Source organism: Neopelma chrysocephalum, unplaced genomic scaffold (assembly GCF_003984885.1).
Source record: "Neopelma chrysocephalum unplaced genomic scaffold, ASM398488v2 Primary Assembly neopelma1_189, whole genome shotgun sequence".
Taxonomy (NCBI): Eukaryota; Metazoa; Chordata; class Aves; order Passeriformes; family Pipridae; genus Neopelma; species Neopelma chrysocephalum.
This window is the reverse complement of record NW_020897851.1, coordinates 311,686-329,476: the sequence shown is the minus strand read 5'-3', so window position 1 is coordinate 329,476 and position 17,791 is coordinate 311,686. Positions and strand designations below refer to the sequence as shown.

Here is a 17,791-nt window from a genome sequence, read left to right as displayed (position 1 = left end):
TGAGCCAACGCTGCAGAAATAAAGCAGCAGCAGATGTGGAGCAGCACCTTGTCCTGGCACGGGTCTCTCAGAAGGCATGTGGGATTTCTGGGGGGCAGAAGCAGCCCCCCCCAGCTCCCTCCAGCACCCACCTGCTCCCAGTCCTGGCACTCCCAGACTGGGGATGTGTCTGAACATCCTCCCCCCTTATCTCAGGGAACTTGCAGAGACTTTGTGCACTGCCAGACAATGAGGTGGGAAATTTGGCATAAGGGCTGCCAGTGCCTGCACTCAAAGGTCACTGGGATCTGCCTACAGGAATGCCTTCCCTCATTTTCCACAGTTTTCAGTGGAGAAAGCACGTTTTACTTGGGCTGGGGCGTTCCAGGAGCCGAGACCTCAGTCTCTGCCCTTCAGTGCCAGTGCAACCACTTCCTCCTCTCTAAATCCTCAGTCCTGCAGGACTTCTACAGCAACTCAACCTTCACAACACATTTTACAGCAGCAGTTTTAACTAACCAGTAAGATGGCATAACTATTATTGGTTTTTTTGGTGACAAATAACTACAAGCAATGTTCCAGTCTCCTTTTCCAAAGAGCTCACCAATTCCAGTTCGTGCAATAAAAACGGTCCAAAGACTGCAGGATTTCTCAAGGGGAAAAAAAATATAAGGCAGCCCACAAAAATTTATGAGAGCCTGCATTTCCTCTGCTCGAGACATAACAAGTGAAGCACTGTCTAAGTGCAAAATACACAAGAGAAATGACTGGAGTGAGCTCTCGACAAGGAAAATAATTCCTAAGTGAAGCTGTCCAGCTCTGAAGAGGTTAATGCATTTCCCAATTCCAATCAAAAATGCATAAAATAGCGCCAATTTTGCACCTTATTCAGCCACTGGAGTTCTATTTTATCATTGATAAAGAGCACTGCGAAGGTTAATTCAGGCAACCCCTTTGAACCAGCATTTTCAGTTCCCTTTTCACCTACTTGAAATCTCAAGACCAAAGCGAAAAGGTGAAAAAAACCCCACAAACCTAAACTCTATTGAGTGGGACTGCAGGTGTATATTGCTGGATAAAGCTGCATCAAAAGTGTCGTTACTGAATAAAAATAAGTAAAACCCCAACATAATCCTAAAAAAAATAACTAATTACAGGGGAAACTCCGTGTGCTTATAGAGTTTTGCTGGATTTGGCCGTCTTGGCAGTCGCCCCATCCCTGAGGGGTGGGGGGAAGCAGCAGAGCACCCCCTTTTTCACCCTGAAAAACGAAACAGAGCTGCAGTGGGGTGGGATAAGCACCGGGGAGAGCAGGAGCAGCCCCCGGGCTCGGCCGCTACCGGCCCGGGCTGCGCTCCAGGGCCGCGGTGCCCGTAAACATCCCCAGCGCCTTTCTTGGCAATCGCCGCTGAAGGTCACACATCAGCAGCGGGCCCAGATTCCAGGAAAAAAAAAACCCTCTTCTTATGTAACTGCCGCCTGAATGTTGGCAGGTGCCCAGCGGAACAGCTCACTGCAATGTGGCTGGGAGGGGAAAAAAAGGAGAAGGGAAAAAAAAAAAAAAGAGAGAAGAGGCAAAGTAGGCCATGTGGCGGCACATTCGGCATCCTGCGCGTGCCACCTGCAGGTCAGCGCCGAGCGCTCGGCGGGGCAGCTCCCGGGGAGCCAGGTCTGCTCCAGGAACAGGCTGGTTTAGTACCCAAGGCTCGCGCTGCAGGTGGAAACTGGGCCAGGGTGTCCCCGGGCCGAGGAGGACGGGCGGGAACAGATCCCAAAATGCCTCGGCGGGGAGGGAGCGCTGCTGCTGCGGAGCTGCCCTGGAGCCCAGGGAGCCCATGGTGGAGCCCGTGGTGGAGCTCACTGGGGCAGCCCCGGTGGGAAACACCAGGAAATCTGCATTTGTGTCACCCCTGGACCTTTCAGCGGGCTGAGGATTGAATTAGAAGTAAATTAAGCTGTTGTGTCTAATCGCAAGCAGGGCTCAGTTATTGCTGGTGTGAGAAGATTCACACTCGAGGGCACTCAGGGAAAAATTTAACTCGGCCCTGAACCTCTTCCCTGTGACACCAGTGCAGGCAACAGCTCCACCAGGAACAGGATTACAGCAGTTCCAGCCCACTGAGGAGCCCATCAACACAGACTCAGCCTGAGGGCTTTTAAGGACAACACACTGCCCTGCCCGAGGGGTTTCTACTTTATTACCTGACACTGGCACAGAGCCAATGTCAAGCCCAGCTTACTGAGCTCTTCAGCTCCTGACGCCCACCTGATGCTCCAGGAGAGGCAAAGAAGAGCCCCAATGCACCCCAAAAGCCAAGCTCTGAGCAGACAATCCACCAAGACCAGGACAGAACCAACATAGTTCCCAGTTTCCCGTGGTTTTGTTCTCTCTCAAAACAAACCATGCTTCTCATCCATCTCTTAGGATACCTTTTCTCCTCTTTATTTTAATACCAGCCTTACAGAGCCCATATCCCAAAGGTCTGCACACCTTTACAAGTTTACAGGGACCCGAATGTTTGAAAATACTGCAGGATGACTCTCATTCTTGGTGAATCCTAATTTCTGACCCCAGAAGAAAACCTTCTATGTAAATCCTGCCACAGCAGTGGGTGGTGCAGAGTTCAAAACCAAAACACATGTACAGGAGCTTAAAGATGCTCTTTCTGTATTTCTGCTGGACCAGTCCATGATCCTCAGATACAGCACATGGAACTGCACTACCCCTCCTCTTCCCTTGCACTCCACTCTTCCAGCACCCCAAAACCCCAAAGCTCAGCTCAGGTCACAGCATTCACCATCCTTCCTGCAGGGGATTTCCTCCCATCAGGGTGAATTCCAGCATTATTCACCCACTTCAAAGGTCACTCCCTTCTTCACTCACAGAAATGTCAAGGGGGGCTGGAACACCTATTTTCCATCATGACTTTCACTAACATCTCCTGGAATTTTTAATATCCTTTATTATTTGGACCCACTGCCCACTGGAATGACCTTGCAGTACACAACTAAGACAAATAACCTCCATAAACAACCACATAAGTACCATGAAATCACGTCATAAACAGTTACTTCAATAGAGGTTTTTCCCCAAGGGAATAAGAAGAATTTCAAACTGATCAAAACCATTAAATTGTGCATAGTTTGACACAAAAGAAAGTTAATAATTTCACTAATAATGGAGATTTTTGTATCCTTTGCCCTAAATGTTTATATAAGTTCCAGGGTTGACAAGGGGAAAAAAATAAAAACACAAACCCCAGGATTTCTGAGAATTGCCAGTGGGTTCAAACTCCAACTGAAACTCTTTCCCTGTGCAGTCAGTGCTCGGTGCTGATGGTTACACACACACACCTGCTCCCTCCATGCACTTGCTCCATCAAGAAGCAATAAAATTCCTCCTTTGCAGCCTCCAGACCAAATCCTAAATTGCTCTGCACGCTCTGGCTGATTTATTGCAGGCAAACAGCCCATTACAGCCAGAAACCAAAGGGAAAAGTTTCATATTATGACTTAATTTGCAATTAAACAATTCAAGTTTCTCTCTGAAGTTTCTCCAAGCTAAAATTATATAGAGACATGTTATTTTGGGAAGCTGTAGCAGCACTTCATCCAAGGGGTCTGGCCTGATGGAAACATTTATGTGCCACAGGTTAACTTTTCCAAACCAGAGTGAAGACTGGAGACACACCTGAGATGCCTCGTCACAGGTGAGAGGTGAAGGCAGAGCAGGGAAGGAACTTGTGCAACAAGAAATTTTGTCTTTCAGGCCAAAATCAGGCTCTGCCTGAAACAAGTGATGGGAAACTCGTGTCCTCAGACCCTCACTGGAGCTTCTGCTCCAGCCCAGAGAGGGATGACAGTGAGGGCACAGCAGGGCCTGCACATCCCAACCAGAAATTCAGTCAAAAACAAACCAAAAAAGCCACAACCCCAGTTTGTTCTTGTGAGGAATTCTGCTCATCCTCTCCCCTAAAAGCCCTCCTGAAAAGAAAAGACCCTCCAGCCCAACCCTGGGCCACGTGGCCACTTTTTTTGCCTAGTCTTGTCACAAATAATTTGGATTTCAAACCCATTTCAACACGCAAGGTCCCCAATTATTATTTCATTTTCAGAAGGAAGTTTACCCAGTGAATTCAGGTGGTTAACATCAAAATTAAGTCCTACAGAAAGCAATTTATGGCCTATTTCATTATCTACTCCACTGAATAAAGAGCAGCAACGTTTAAAACGTTTTAAGTGGTTAAGCTTTGTTCCAAGTAAAAGGTTGGCTTGGGAAAAAATGCAGGAAACAAAGCACGGAGAGGGAAATATTTCTTTTTTCCGTGGTATTTCAGTAAAATAAGGTGCCAGTCAATCACTTTCTCAGTATTATACATTTATGCAAATTCCACGCCCACACGAGGGTTTTTTTGAGCTGATGAGGAAGTTGCAGCAGCAGAGGCAGCTCAGCTCCCTCCCTCCACCCCGAGCCCGTGCCCTGACCAGACACACGGCTTTGCAGAGTCCTTAGAAAGCTGAATTTCACTTAAAGTTTTCCCTCCAACAGGGCTTTTCTGCCCTTAGAGCAGCTCCACGCAGCACAGACACAGTGGCAGTGGCAGCTGAGGGCCCGGGTTGGATGGCAGGAAGCTTTTCACACAGAAATAGCTCCAGAAGTCACTAATTCCACGGGGTCACAGAACGTGGTTTTCACAACCCTCCAACCGTCTGACGTGGCTCCACACACCAAACCCGACTGAGAAGGAACAGGAAGGGCAGTGAAAGGCTTTGGTGAACTGCATGACCGTCACCTTTTGGGTAAAACCACCACCACAGTCTCTGCACAAGGACCTGGCCCTCCCCAGGCCCACCTGCACCCACCCAGCCTCTTCCAGCTTCTGAGCCTCAGTACTTGGTTTTCCAAATGAATAGAAACATCCTGTTCACAAACAACAAGGGAATGGGGGCCAAGGGGTAAATGCTGATGTTCAAATGGTGCTCATCCTCCAGATCTGATCCTAAACTTCAGGGGACCTACCATGGCACCAGCTGACTGAAAGGTACCGAATATTCGAACTGCATTTGGACTAATATTCCAATTAATGACATATGGAATTAGTTATGGTAACTATTCCCAGTGTAGACACACGGCAGACTGAAAACTCCACTAATCCACTGACACAGGCACACAAACCAGAACGCTCAGGGCTGCAGACAGGACAGATCACAGGGCTACTGGTAAAACAAACACCATAGAAACAACACCGGAGAAAAGAAATAAAATTAAAACCTCAGCATTATCCAATTCAATGGTAATCTGCCGGGAAAGAAAGAAGGGGAAGAATTGAAAGCAAGGATTAGTAAGAGAAGTTACACATAAATTTCATGTTAGGCTCTTATCAATCATTTAACACTTAAATGCTGCAAGCCAACACTATATTACACAGTGGGCATGAGGAACATCTGCCAGCGCCGGGTTAGGGAACAGACACTGCTGGGAGTGCTGTGCCAGGGAGCTTGGGAGGCAGGATGTGCCCTGGCTTTGTTCCTGTGCCAAACCACGCGGGCTGGCTGACAGGGAGCCAAGGACTTCACCCCTGGGCACGGGAGGCATCACGAGCAGAGCTGTGAGAGCAGCAGGAGGGCAGGGGCTGCATCTCCACTTCAGGCAGGAAAAATGGAGCTTTAAAATGTAGCCCTGCAGAGCTGAGGCAAGTCAGCTGGTAGGCACCCGGAGAGACGTGCATGAATGACATGTTTCAGCAAAGTAAAAAACCTGGGTCTAGCCTACACTGTCAGTGTAGTGCAGTTTTGTGCCTATTAAATACTGCACAGTCTGCTCCCCGTCACTGAGCCATCCTGAGCGCGTGCCAAGAGAGGAGTCTTCAGCAATATGTAAAATTTTTAAGCCTTCCCACAGGCTCCTGTACATCTGTGCTGCTCTCCCCACGGGTTTTGCACGCTGCAGAGGAGCCCCAGCTGTGGGACCAGGGCCCCCAGCACCAGAGCACACACGGAGCACACACGGCGCGTTCCCAGCGCGCTCCCTCCACGCCAGGGACACGTGCAGGGGCCCAGCAGGGCGAGGCCCTGCTTATCTGGGCTGGGAGATTAGGCAGGGCAGGAGGAGCACTGTCCTTATGTAATTCAGGGTGTTCCAGAGAGCACCACATGGGACTGCAGCAGAATCACAGGCCATGCCAAGACTTGCACAGTGCTCTGCTTTGGGGTGAGCGCTGTCAGCTCTGGCACACAGTGACAGGACATGGGGGGATGGCTTCAAACTCAGAGTGAAGGGGTCAAGGAGATGTTGGGAAGAAATTCTTTACTCAGAGTGTGGTGAGGCCCTGGCACAGGTTGCCCAGAGCAGCTGTGGCTGCCCCATCCCTGGAAGTGTCCAGGTTGGACAGGGCTTGGAGCAACCTGGGAGAGTGGAAGGTGTCCCTGCCCATGGAAGGGAGTGGGACTGGATGGGCTTTAAGATCCCTGCCAACCCAGACCATTCCATGATTCTGGACCTACAAACTATATATTGTTTGTGAGATTAATATGCTGGTCACAAGGGTAAGTTTTGTCACCTTTATGTACAGAACTCACCTCCATGGAGGGACTCCAGAATTCAAAGTGGGTGCACAGGGTTTTTTTCCCCTTCCTTTTTTTTTTTTTTTTGGTTACACTCTGGGATGATTTTAAAAACAAAAGGTATTGCCTTTTAGGTGGTGACTAAATTCAGTTCAGTGAGTCACAAGGGAGAATAAATCCGATTTCACTGCTCACAGCCAGACAGCAAAAGCTGTTCTACTACTACTCCCAGTCTATCCGTGAGCAATCAGCTGCTTTTTCAGACTCGGAAATCCACTTCACAGGCAGCACATTCTGATCCCTTATGTAACTGAGCTACTGCTTCAGGAATTAATGCATTTGCCACAATTCGAAGATTTTTAGCATTTTGTGGGGTTCTCCATGGTCTGAACGGTGCATGTTAACTGCAGCTTCTAGAAACCCTGCTTCCCCTAAGTTGGGTGAATAAAGTCTAAGGACTCCTGAAAATTAATTTCCATTTAGGGAAATGTGAGTGGCAGATTGCATTTAAAAGGACAAAACCATCAGAGCTCTCATTTGGGTTTCACTGGTGTACAGTGTATATATGCTATACATCACCCACTGTTTTTATTGCTTAGGGTGACCTTGGACAGTGTCTCCTGGTTGTTTTTAACAGCAGAACGTGCACTGATGTGCTAATAAAGTGTAAAACATAGTCTATGGTTACACTTAATCTCTTAACCCCCCCAGCCTTGGGCAAAAGGAACCATCAGCACTCTGCTCTCATCAGAGCATCCTCGAGCCCAGCTCCCCTGCCCAGGAGCACTGACAGCCAGGCAGCCCCTTCCAGCTCAGATGTCTCAGTAAAGGGACCTCGAGGAGAGGACAGAAGGTCCCCACAGGGCTCCACCTCGTGCTGTGATGCCCCAGCACACGATTCTGCCCCTTCAGCAGAGAAGGACAGAGTGCTCAAAGCTGACACCTGCAGTTGCTGCCCTTCCTTACTGACCCTGCTCATCCCACATGGATATGCTGCTTTCCTGCAGTTGATCAGGGCGTTCCTGCAAGCCACTGAAATTTATTCCACGACACTGCTACTGCAAAATGAAAAAATCCCCAGGCAGGATCTGGGCTGGGCTGGGCTCTGGCAGCAGAGGGGCAGCACGTGGGCAGAGCGTTCCTGGCAGGGCAGGGAGCAACAGCCCCGGCCGTCCCAGCCCTTGGGGAATTTTCCTGGGAGTCTCCCGCTCCCTTGGCACTGCCACGTGCTCCTTGGGTGTGCTGGGTGCCAGCCCACCCACGTGCACGTGCACACCCGCATGTGCCAGGCTCCCTGCCCGGGCCCTGGGCTCTGCCTCCCCCTGCACTGGCACCACAGCACCGTGTTCTGCTCCTGCCTCCTCCTCCTCCCTGCCAGCTGGGCTGGCTCACGTGGGACATCCCAGCTGGCCAGGATGCTGCAGGTTCCTCTGCCTGCAGAGCATCTCCCTCACGCTGCTACAAACAGTTATTGCTGCTACAAAACTCTGACCTCTGAAGTTTTCACCCTTTTTTTTTTGCTGTAAATGAAGCAACAACTCCAACCCCAACTGCACAGCAGAACTGGACATGAACAGCACCTGCTCTGGGTGCAGTGAGTGTCCTCCCACATCGCTGCTTCCCCCACTCCCAACTGCTCCTCCCAGCACCTTCACTGGAGGGTGTATTCCCCTGTGCCTACTCTGTGGCATGGGAAGAACCTCAGCTGATTAGAATTCCACGAGATAACCTCCAAATCCTAGTCTCAGCTGACTGTAGCAATGTCTAGATACACAAACATATGGGTGCATACACACTTTTCTGATGTAAATAAAGAACAGGTCTGTGCACACAGAAAAATGTTCTTCTCAACCAAAGGAGCTGTATGCAGGAAAGGAAAAGAAAAAAAAATGGGTGGGTGTACAGATAGTTTCCATCTATAATTCACAACAAGATTACTCAGCTGTTTACAAATTAAAACGAACTACAAAATACCCTCTCTTGTTGTAAGGTTACAGGACCTGGTGAAGAGCCACCTAGACCCAGAAAGCAGATAAAGAGGTTACATCTTTCATAGAAAAGTAACAGAATTGGTTTTTTGGATTGCCAGCAACTGCAGGAATTAGACCTAAACTTGCCAGGCTCACGTAGAAAAGCAACAGAAACAAGCTCAACTTCAAATATGATTTGAAAGGTATTAGTTGACTAAAAAAGTTTTGTTCCTGCTCCAGCGCAGAAGTGCTTACACTCACAAAACAGCTGAAAGAGCAGGAATTTTATTTTCCTTTACTGAACAAAGACAGTGTTTAACACAGAGTGATGGGCCATAAACACATTACCTTTTCTCCATAGCCTCTATCTTTGGTCATCATTTCCCTGAGCGTCTGCAATACCTTAATACACAGTTTCTCCTCATTCTCCTCCAGCAGCTGTTTTGTGTGCTTAATTAACCTGAAAAAAAGCAATCAACCACAGCTCAGGTTAGTGCTAATATTCTGAAAGTGGGGTAAGATATGCATGGTTATCTTAACTAGTTTATGCTGCGAACAAGTTTTTCTATCATACCATTACACAACCACTTTGGGAGCATTCTCTCAACACCTGACCAGCTACCAGGGAAGCTGTGAAGGAACCTGCAGTCCCTGGGCAGGAGGAGAGCCAAAAACACCCTGTGACTACAGGCAGCAAGGAATCAGTGGGATTCAGGACCTGATGGTCCTCTAGAACAACCATTTAACAGTAAGAAAACTGTATCACATATAACAGCTTGGATAAAATATATATTGAGTGTCTTGGACAGTGCAACCCAAAATCCATCCCACCCAGCACTTGGGACTTACTCAGTACTTAGTTTCCATAAACTCTGTGCATAACCCACCCCGCCAGGAGGTGATCAGAGAAGCTGGATCTGCTCAAATTGCCCTCTGAATAACCCTGTAACCCTCCCCTTTCCTTCCCTCTAACTGTGGGTGATGCACATGGTAACAACTGATCCTGATGTACTCCCCAAGCACCTCACAAACATTACTGGGGTGAGGGCAGGTATCAAATAACTGGGATCAGCTCAAAACTGAACTCATTTATATATACCACTGCTCATGGCATTTGTATCCTGCAGTAAACAAGCGTTTTTAAGCATTAGCTGTGACAGCACATCAAACAGTCTTCCCCTATTCCCACAGGCAACTTTTTCCCCTCCAAGGACAAACTGCATTTCCCACATCACAAAATACAGTGTTTTACAAGTATTTCTAAGCATATCAAGTGTTTACCACGCTGGACATGAGGGCCCTGTTCCACAGGGTACAGGAAAACTGGGGAAAAGCAAAATACAACTAAAAATCCTCCCAGCAAGCCGGAGTCCCAAGACAACTCACTTGCAAATGAAACCTCCACTTTCACACTTCCTCCTGGCATCCGTGTTCTCTGGGAAGAGCAGCTCAGGCCTGTGGAGCACATCTACCAGCACTGAGAGCTCTGCCTGCACGAGGGGACGCAGGCGATCCTCCAGGGCTGACACGATGTCCTGGAATACAACAAACATCACACACACACACAGTTACAGGCAAATTAATCTCACAAACGAGGGAAGAACAAGAATCTTATGAGAAGAGGGACGGGACAATGAGGTCCATCCTGCCTGAAAAAATGAAAGACCTCAGGGTTTGGTCAGATGAGACTTTCAGTTTTATTGTTCAGTGGTTATCCTGAAGGAGAGGCAGTGTTTTCCCAGGGGAAGGGGTGTGTGCATCACCTGCAGCCTCTCGATGATGTTGCGGTAGTCCCTGGAGGCAGCGAGCACCGAGTCCCTGCGGGCAGCGTTCCTGGCAGTCATCCTCCAGTTCATGGCAGTCTTCTGCACAATGTTATGGGACTTCAGGAACAGATTGTTCACCTGGCTGTCCAGGTCCACAGGAATTGCAATCGCTCGGCTTTTGGCTGCAACGAGTGAAGTCAGTGAGAATTGAGACCTTCAGCCCGTGAACCAACACGAGAACAAGACAAACCTCTACCTGCAATTCCTTCTACAAACTCCTTCCTAATACAATCTCTCCTAGACAGGGAGAAAGGAAATGGCCTCAACTTGTATTAGGGGCAGGTTTACATTAGATATCAGGAAAAAGTTTTTCATGGAAAGGGTTGTCAAGCATCAGAACAGGCTTCCCAGGGAGGTGATGGAGTCACCGCTCCTGGAAGGGTTCAAAAAACACGTGGATGTGGCACTTGAGGACATGGTTTAGGGTGAACATGGTGGTGGTGGTGCTGGTTGATAGTTGGACTTGGTGATCTTAGAGGTCTTTTCCAAACCTTAATGAATCCACGATTCTCTGAGTGCATTTTAACCGAGGCAGTGCTCGGTCCCTGTGCAGTGGGTCAGACCTGTGCAGGACTGTGGTTAAAGGCTTTCACACCTCAGAGCTGTTTACTGTCTCTCAAGTGTGGGAGGAGGAATCTGTCCCTACACACACACTCCCAACAGCTCGTGCTGGCACACGTGCACACCCATCCAACAGAACCTGGCCTCGTATCCAGCACAACTTACTCCTCTGGATACTAAAAGCGGAGCAAATCACGGGGAGGAGCGGCACAAAATTATCTCCCTGCTGCAGAGTTTGGAGGCTGAACAGAGAGAGCACTTCATGTGACAGTCACACCACCTATTGCTCAACCACGACCATTTATCAACATAACCCTGGCTCTGCACACCTGGGCCACGACTTATCCACAGGCGGCACCTGGGGGGAGGAAACTGCACTTTCTTCATGGAAGGACGACATGGAAGCAGCAAGTTCTGGATGACCACGCCTGAGCAGTTAGTTCTGCTCACCCCAACTTCTTACCTACATCTGAGAGGACCCGAATGCAGCTCTCCACAGAGGCCTTCTGGCTGGGCATCAGCCAGTTGCAGTGGTACACCCTGAACACCCCCTGCAGCAGCTGCACGAACACGGGCTGGCGAGTCTGCAACACAAGGGCAGAGAGAGTCAACCCCACCCTGCTGGGATGGGGCAGCACCACCTCCAGGGGACCCCGGTTCCCAGCTCCAGCTGGCACTCTCTGCACACCAGGCACTCCCAACTGGTCTGCAGCCACTTGCTGGGCAGCTCCAGTGAACCTACCACACAATCACAGCTGGGTGGGAAGGGTGGGAACCAGTGCTGGAAGGGAAACATGAAACAGGAGCTTCTACAGCATGAAGCCTCGGTAATTGAGGCTTGACTAAGCAAAGGAAATAAGCAGCCACATTCATCTGTTTAATCAGGGCTATCAGCAACCCTGGCACACAGAGATCCTTGTTTTAGCACTGACCAGCAGCTGACTCAAGAGTCCACAGGGAAATGGGACTTGGCTCCACGACAGCACAGCTCCAGAGCTGAAAACTCATCATTTCAAGCATTATTAGCTGGTATCTAATTCATTAAGAAACCAGCTGTGTGTGTGTTATTTGGAACACAGGTAGTAGTTAGTGGCAAATGCTCCAGAGCAGCCAAAATCAAGGTGTGGTTCTCAGCCCTGAATTTCACCAGGTGATCTCCCACCACACACAGCTGAGCTGCTCCAACACACACACACCCGTGTTCTTTCATCTTTGCACCAGCCCAAAAATAGTGACCAAAACTCCCTGTTTGGTTTTGTACAGTGATTACCTAACAGAACAATTTATTTTACCTGTAGAGGAAAGAGTATTTTAAATATTTCAAGCTGAGGGAATACACCATGTCCCTGTGCCTACTAGCTATGGAATGCTTCTATCAGCTAAGGGAACTACACCACAGTGCAAAGACCACAAGACTTAGGAACCAGTGAAAAAATACCTCTTTTATTCTGGTCAACAGTATTGCCTGCTAGTAAGAAAGAAGTGGGGTTAGAGGAAAAAGACAAATCTATTAGATAATTAAATCCATTAGATCAATTAATCAAACACCATTATGAAAGGCACAAAAGGAGAACAAAAATTCAAAACCCAAAAATTGCTAAGGGGCAAAGACCTATTATCCTTTCTGGAATTAAGTCAAACACCAAAACCATGGCAGACAGCAGCATTTACCAAGGGCCCTGAAAATACCTGCATGTTTAGATTTAAACCACCCACATACTGCTTTCAGTTCAGGCTTAAAGACTTTTTGGTCTTAAAAAGCCTCCAAGATGTTTCATTTGCCTAAACTAGGTCAATAAATCAAACAGGAAATTTACTCCACGTTCCTCCTGTCTCCAACTCCACTTGGGAGGGAAAGCCTTGGGCAGCAGCAGCCTCAAGAGGCAAACAGGTGAAACAGGGCTTGTTACAGAGGAGTTTGGGGCAGCTGTTCCCTGAGAAGACATTTCTGTTCTCCTTATTTTATATGCTTTGAACAGCATGACAGATGTACAAGGTGTTCCTTCAACGAGCCAGGCTGGCCCTGGCTCAAGGGAGGTACAATTTCAGTCAAGCCATGACATGAAGGAGCAGGAGACAAGAGGAGGCTTGCACAGGAAAGAACAGGATGACAAGGAGCAGCAGAAAGGACAGGGAGGGACTGGCCCAAAGCAGAGGGGCCACATCCCTCACCTCTGGGGACATGGCACAGACCAGGCAGAGGGGCTGCAGCATCTCAGGTGGGAGGGAAAATCCCCCCTGGAGCAGGGATGGACACCAGCCAGGTGGTCCAACTGTCCACCTCAGGTGTTAGAATCCCTGGGAGTGGGCAACAGACAGGCAAAAAAGGGAGAGAAACAACTTTTAACTTTGAGATGTAGAAGAGAGATGAATCTAGGACAAGAGACATCTATCAACTGAGATGGGAAAAGAGGTGAGCTGAGTGACTTCATCCTGCTAGACAGAGGGGGAGATTGAGAAGCTAAGGAAAAACTGCTGATAGAACATTAACAGATGGCTAAAATAAAATGGTAAAAAGAGTATTCAAATGCTGTATGCTCAGAGAAGACAACTCAGAGCAGGACAGCCCAGGTATATGGTACAAAGGGAACAGAGAGAAGGGCAGAACCCCAGGGACAAGGTTAATAACCTCAATTTCTCATTTCTTTGATGAAGTTCCAACAAATGAGGGTGATACACAACAGCAGCTGAAATCACATGAGGAGCACATCAGCTGCTGCACTGCTCAGGCTCGGGTGAGGGGAGACACAGCCCTAAGGAAGCTGCTCAGCCCCAACACCTGGAGAAGAGTTCCCAGGGTGACAAAACACTGACACAGAGAAGCTGTGGCTGCCCCATCCCTGGAAGTGTCCAAGGCCAGGCTGGAGCAACCTGGGCTAGTGGAAGGTGTCCTGCCCATGGCAGGGGGTGGGACTGGATGGGCTTTAAGGTCTCTCCCAATCCCAACCATTGTGGGATTCCATAAAACCTGGAGTTTGCACTGCAAACATCTGCCTTTGGCACGACCAGGCTGCACCAAGTTTCAACAACTACCCCTCTCAAACTTGTGCCAGAGCTGCCAGGCACCTGCCCACTCCACCCACACTCCTCCCAGCAAGTTATTTATGAATAAAAGAACGATATTATCTTTGTGCAAACACAAATATTAGGGCCACGTCCTGACACTGCTGTTGTGCTGTGGAAATCTCTGCCTTCTGCCACTGCACAAGAGTTCCAAGCTCCTCCTCCACATTTCCCCAACTTTTGAACAAGGGAAAAAACTACTCAGCTTAGTGAGACAACCAGAGCTGCTGGATTCTTTTTGAATGTTTTTAAGGGAAATTAGTAGATTTTATAGAAATAGTCTTTCTTTAATCAATCATCTTGGCATGCTCCGTAATGCAACACTCCTCCAGACATTTTCCAAAGCCACCAAAGCTTGGGGCAACCTGGTCTAGTGGAAGGTGTCCCTGCCCATGGCATGGGGTTGGACCTGGATGATCCTGGAGGTCCCTTCCAACCCAAACCATTCTGTGGTTCTGTGACACACAAACTCTCTCCAAATGGCCTGTGTGGTGTTGGTAGCTCAGAGCTGAATCCACTGATGAAGTGAAGCAACACTTCAACTTCTCTAGAAGATCTACAAATGTTCCCATTTCTCCAGCGAAAGGTCACAAGGAAACAGTCAAATATTTGTTCCCCCATCACAACATGTGACCTGGTAAATGGCACCCGAGTGGAATGAACAGAACTGCCTTGGCAGCACGTTTCCCCTTTTCTGTCTCTGCATTTTCCTACCTGCAGGGTTGTGCTCTGGTCAGAGAAGGGGGAGCTGAAGAAGGTGGTGACGATGCTCATCACGATCTCCGTCACGTACTTCTCCAGGATGGAGTCTGCGTGTTTCCTGTCGCTGGTGTTGTTACAGGCCTGCAGGACAAACCACCCTCAGCTCAGCAGCAGCTCACCAAGGCAGATCAACCACCCTTACAACTGGAATTCTTGGTTTCCCACTGTTCCAGCCCCAGCAGTTCCCTGCCATGCCGGTGTTTGTGACACTGGAGCTCTGGGTCTCCAGCACCCACAAGAGCAAAGCCAAGGGTGTCCCTGGTGCAATGTGCTGGCACAGAGCACCTTCAGGGGGGAGGGAGAGACCCACACTGCCTTGGAGGAGAGCAAGAGAAGGGCAGGGAGCACTGAGGTGTAATGCTTTCGTACGGGGAAATACTTGGAATCCCAGGCAAAAAGCCACGGGGCCGAATAAATGCCAGGCTTGGAAAAAATCTGCCCTGACCTGCCAAAAAAACGTTGCTCAAGAAGGAGCTCAGAGATCCTGGCCAGAATAAGCAAACCAGGTGGCAGGACAGAAAAGGCACTGGACAAAGGAGCAGGGTGTGGGGCTTCACCCAGCTCTGGTTTGGTTGGGTTTTTTTTCTTTTAAAAAGGAAAATATTAATGCGTTCCATGGAATATGACTAATGGAATCCACAGGCACAAGGCAAAGAAGGCACACATAAATTTACAGGAACACAGAATTCAGGGAGCTTATTGCCTTGATGCACTGGTATGTTTTATTCTTACTGTTGTATATTAAATAGGCTCTTTTGAGCTTTCTGAATTCAGTTCCTTGGTAGAGACACATTACCCGACAGATGTCAACCAGGAAGTTCTCAAACAGCTTCCACATGTGATTACTGGTATAAATCTCTTTCATTTCTACTTCTGTGTCCACATAGCAGTGGTTCAAGAAGTTGATGTAGGCTATTTTGACCTAAAAGCAGAGGAAATAATTAATAAAGCATAAAAACCTGAATGGTGGTATGCATGAATATAATGTCACATTAAAACTGCTACGTAAATAATTTGGAATTCTACTTCCTCTTATTTAACCACTGGTGAAATTTAATGCCATGAATAGCAAGACACCATCCAATAAAAAACCTCCAGGATAACTGCAGACCAAACGTCAGCATCATAATAATTTCCAGACCTGCAGAACCATCTGTTCAAGGTTAGCAGCACATCCACAAACCTCTCTGCCTCAAGAACCTTATAAAATAACCAAGTACAGCATCACATTCCTATTTTATGGCTAAGGAGTAAGTATAAAAGGATTTTAACTTCACTATCCAGATTGGCTGGGGGTGCTGACAGCAGAAGCAGGGAAGGAATCCAGTTTCCCAGCTCACTGCCCACCTGCACCACCCCCTTCCCAGGCCAGACTCAGCAATATCAAACCTCTCTCACCCAAAATCAGCACATTTCAAACAGAAACAGGCCAGTTCTATCAGCCCTCACCTCAGGAATGCAATCCTCGTGGGTCACCACCCTCACAATGTCATCCAGGGGGAGGAGGGAGTTGCACTTGATCTCTGTGTAGACGTTTTTGCCCTCGGTGCAGACGGCCAGCAGCTCCACCAGGTGGATGTGGTACATCAGGGGGCTGTTCTCGTCCATCCGGTCCCTCTCTGACCTCATCATCTGCACCAGGGTCTGGAAGGAGGCCCTGTCGTTGTAGAACACCAGCACATCCTCCCCTGCGTTCACCAGCTGCCAAGGACGGAGAACATTCCATCAGCAGAGCAAAGCCCGGGATCCCCCCACAGCATCCCCCTGCTCTGGGGCTGCAAATCCCCACGAGCTGCTCCTCAGACACTCAAAAGGAGCACAGCCCCCAGCTCAGCTGGGCTCTGCTCCTGTGCTGCCTTCATGGGAGACAGGACACGAGTAGGACATTTTCTCCTGAAGAATTTGCCACTTCTGAACTGCTGGAGAAGTTCAAAGCCAGTCCAGCTGCCTGCTTAGACAGAAGCTGTGCCAACAAACTTGGGACTTTCCATTGTGCTTTTTTATTTCACGTTCTGTTGCCTCAGTTGACTTTTTAATGCAGCTGTGGGCAGCTCTGTGCTGGTCAGAGAACTGCCCTGGGGCACAGGGATGGGAGGGCTCAGGGCTCACTCCTTCCACCCTTCTGAGCAAACACCATCCATCTTCCAAGGCACAAAGTGACACCTCAAGTCACACACTGGAGATTTCCATCAGCTTCACATCTGACACTCTGCTGGCCACGATTTCAGAGCAGCTCAGACCTCCTGGAGCTCCAGGAAGGGAAGGAGAACGAGCAAAGTGAGACCTGCCCCAGGCTGGGCACTGCTGAGCAGGAGGGGCCCAGGGCTGTCCTCCCTCAGAGTTTGGGAAAAACTGAGGGATAAAAGGCAGAAGGAAACCTGTCAGGCAGCCCCCTCTGCTCAGCACTGCTGACCACCTCACAAACTCAGCTGTGTGCTGAGAAGCTCATCAAGCTGCTTTTGAGTTGAACAACAAATTCTGGAAGATTTTCCATCAATCTACCAGGACTGATGCACTAAAGTCAGATTTGACAAATCTGATCCTGGGGCTCCCCCTGCTGAGGAGGCCAAACATCCCATCAGATGTGCAAATACACTGTCATGGATCACATCCAATATCCCACTTAGAGGCACTTAGTCACCTTCTCTTACCTCTCCCTTCTACCCTGCCACTCCAATTTCCCAGTTACCTACACACCTAAGGAACACCCTCATATTTTCCACCTTCAGCACTTAAACAGTCGAGTAAGTACATCTTGCTGAGACTATTTACAAGGGCCTGGAGTGACAGGACAAGGGGGAATGGCTTCAAACTGAAAGACTGGATATCAGGAAAAGTATGGGCAGGGAGACCCTGGCACAGGTTGCCCAGAGAAGCTGTGGCTGCCCCTGGATCCCTGGAAGTGTCCAAGGCCAGTTCTGAGCAGCCTGGGCTAGTGGGAGGTGTCCCTGCCCATGGCAGAGGGTGGGACTGGATGGGCTTTAAGGTCCCTTCCAGCCCAAACCATTCTGGAACGCTATAAAGAATTCCCATCAAAACAGTATCATGGTAAAATTCTCCTTCTGC

General features: G+C 48.9%; 1 protein-coding gene across 13 annotated transcripts in view; it reads right to left on the bottom strand.

Moving 5' to 3' along the window:
- The window catches only part of ITPR1 (inositol 1,4,5-trisphosphate receptor type 1), a 162,903-nt gene that overhangs the window by 64,262 nt on the left and 80,850 nt on the right, over positions 1-17,791 (bottom strand). For 10 of the 13 annotated variants that reach the window (XM_027702638.1, XM_027702635.1, XM_027702636.1 and 7 more), the window contains 8 exons: positions 16,175-16,426; positions 15,522-15,647; positions 14,678-14,806; positions 11,364-11,484; positions 10,277-10,461; positions 9,900-10,048; positions 8,862-8,973; positions 5,252-5,278 (listed from right to left, as the gene is read on the bottom strand). In XM_027702638.1, coding sequence (XP_027558439.1) covers positions 5,252-5,278; positions 8,862-8,973; positions 9,900-10,048; positions 10,277-10,461; positions 11,364-11,484; positions 14,678-14,806; positions 15,522-15,647; positions 16,175-16,426 — 1,101 coding nt within the window. The remainder of the gene's footprint in view (positions 1-5,251; positions 5,279-8,861; positions 8,974-9,899; positions 10,049-10,276; positions 10,462-11,363; positions 11,485-14,677; positions 14,807-15,521; positions 15,648-16,174; positions 16,427-17,791) is intronic. The other 3 variants (XM_027702643.1, XM_027702646.1, XM_027702648.1) reach the window with 1 other exon arrangement.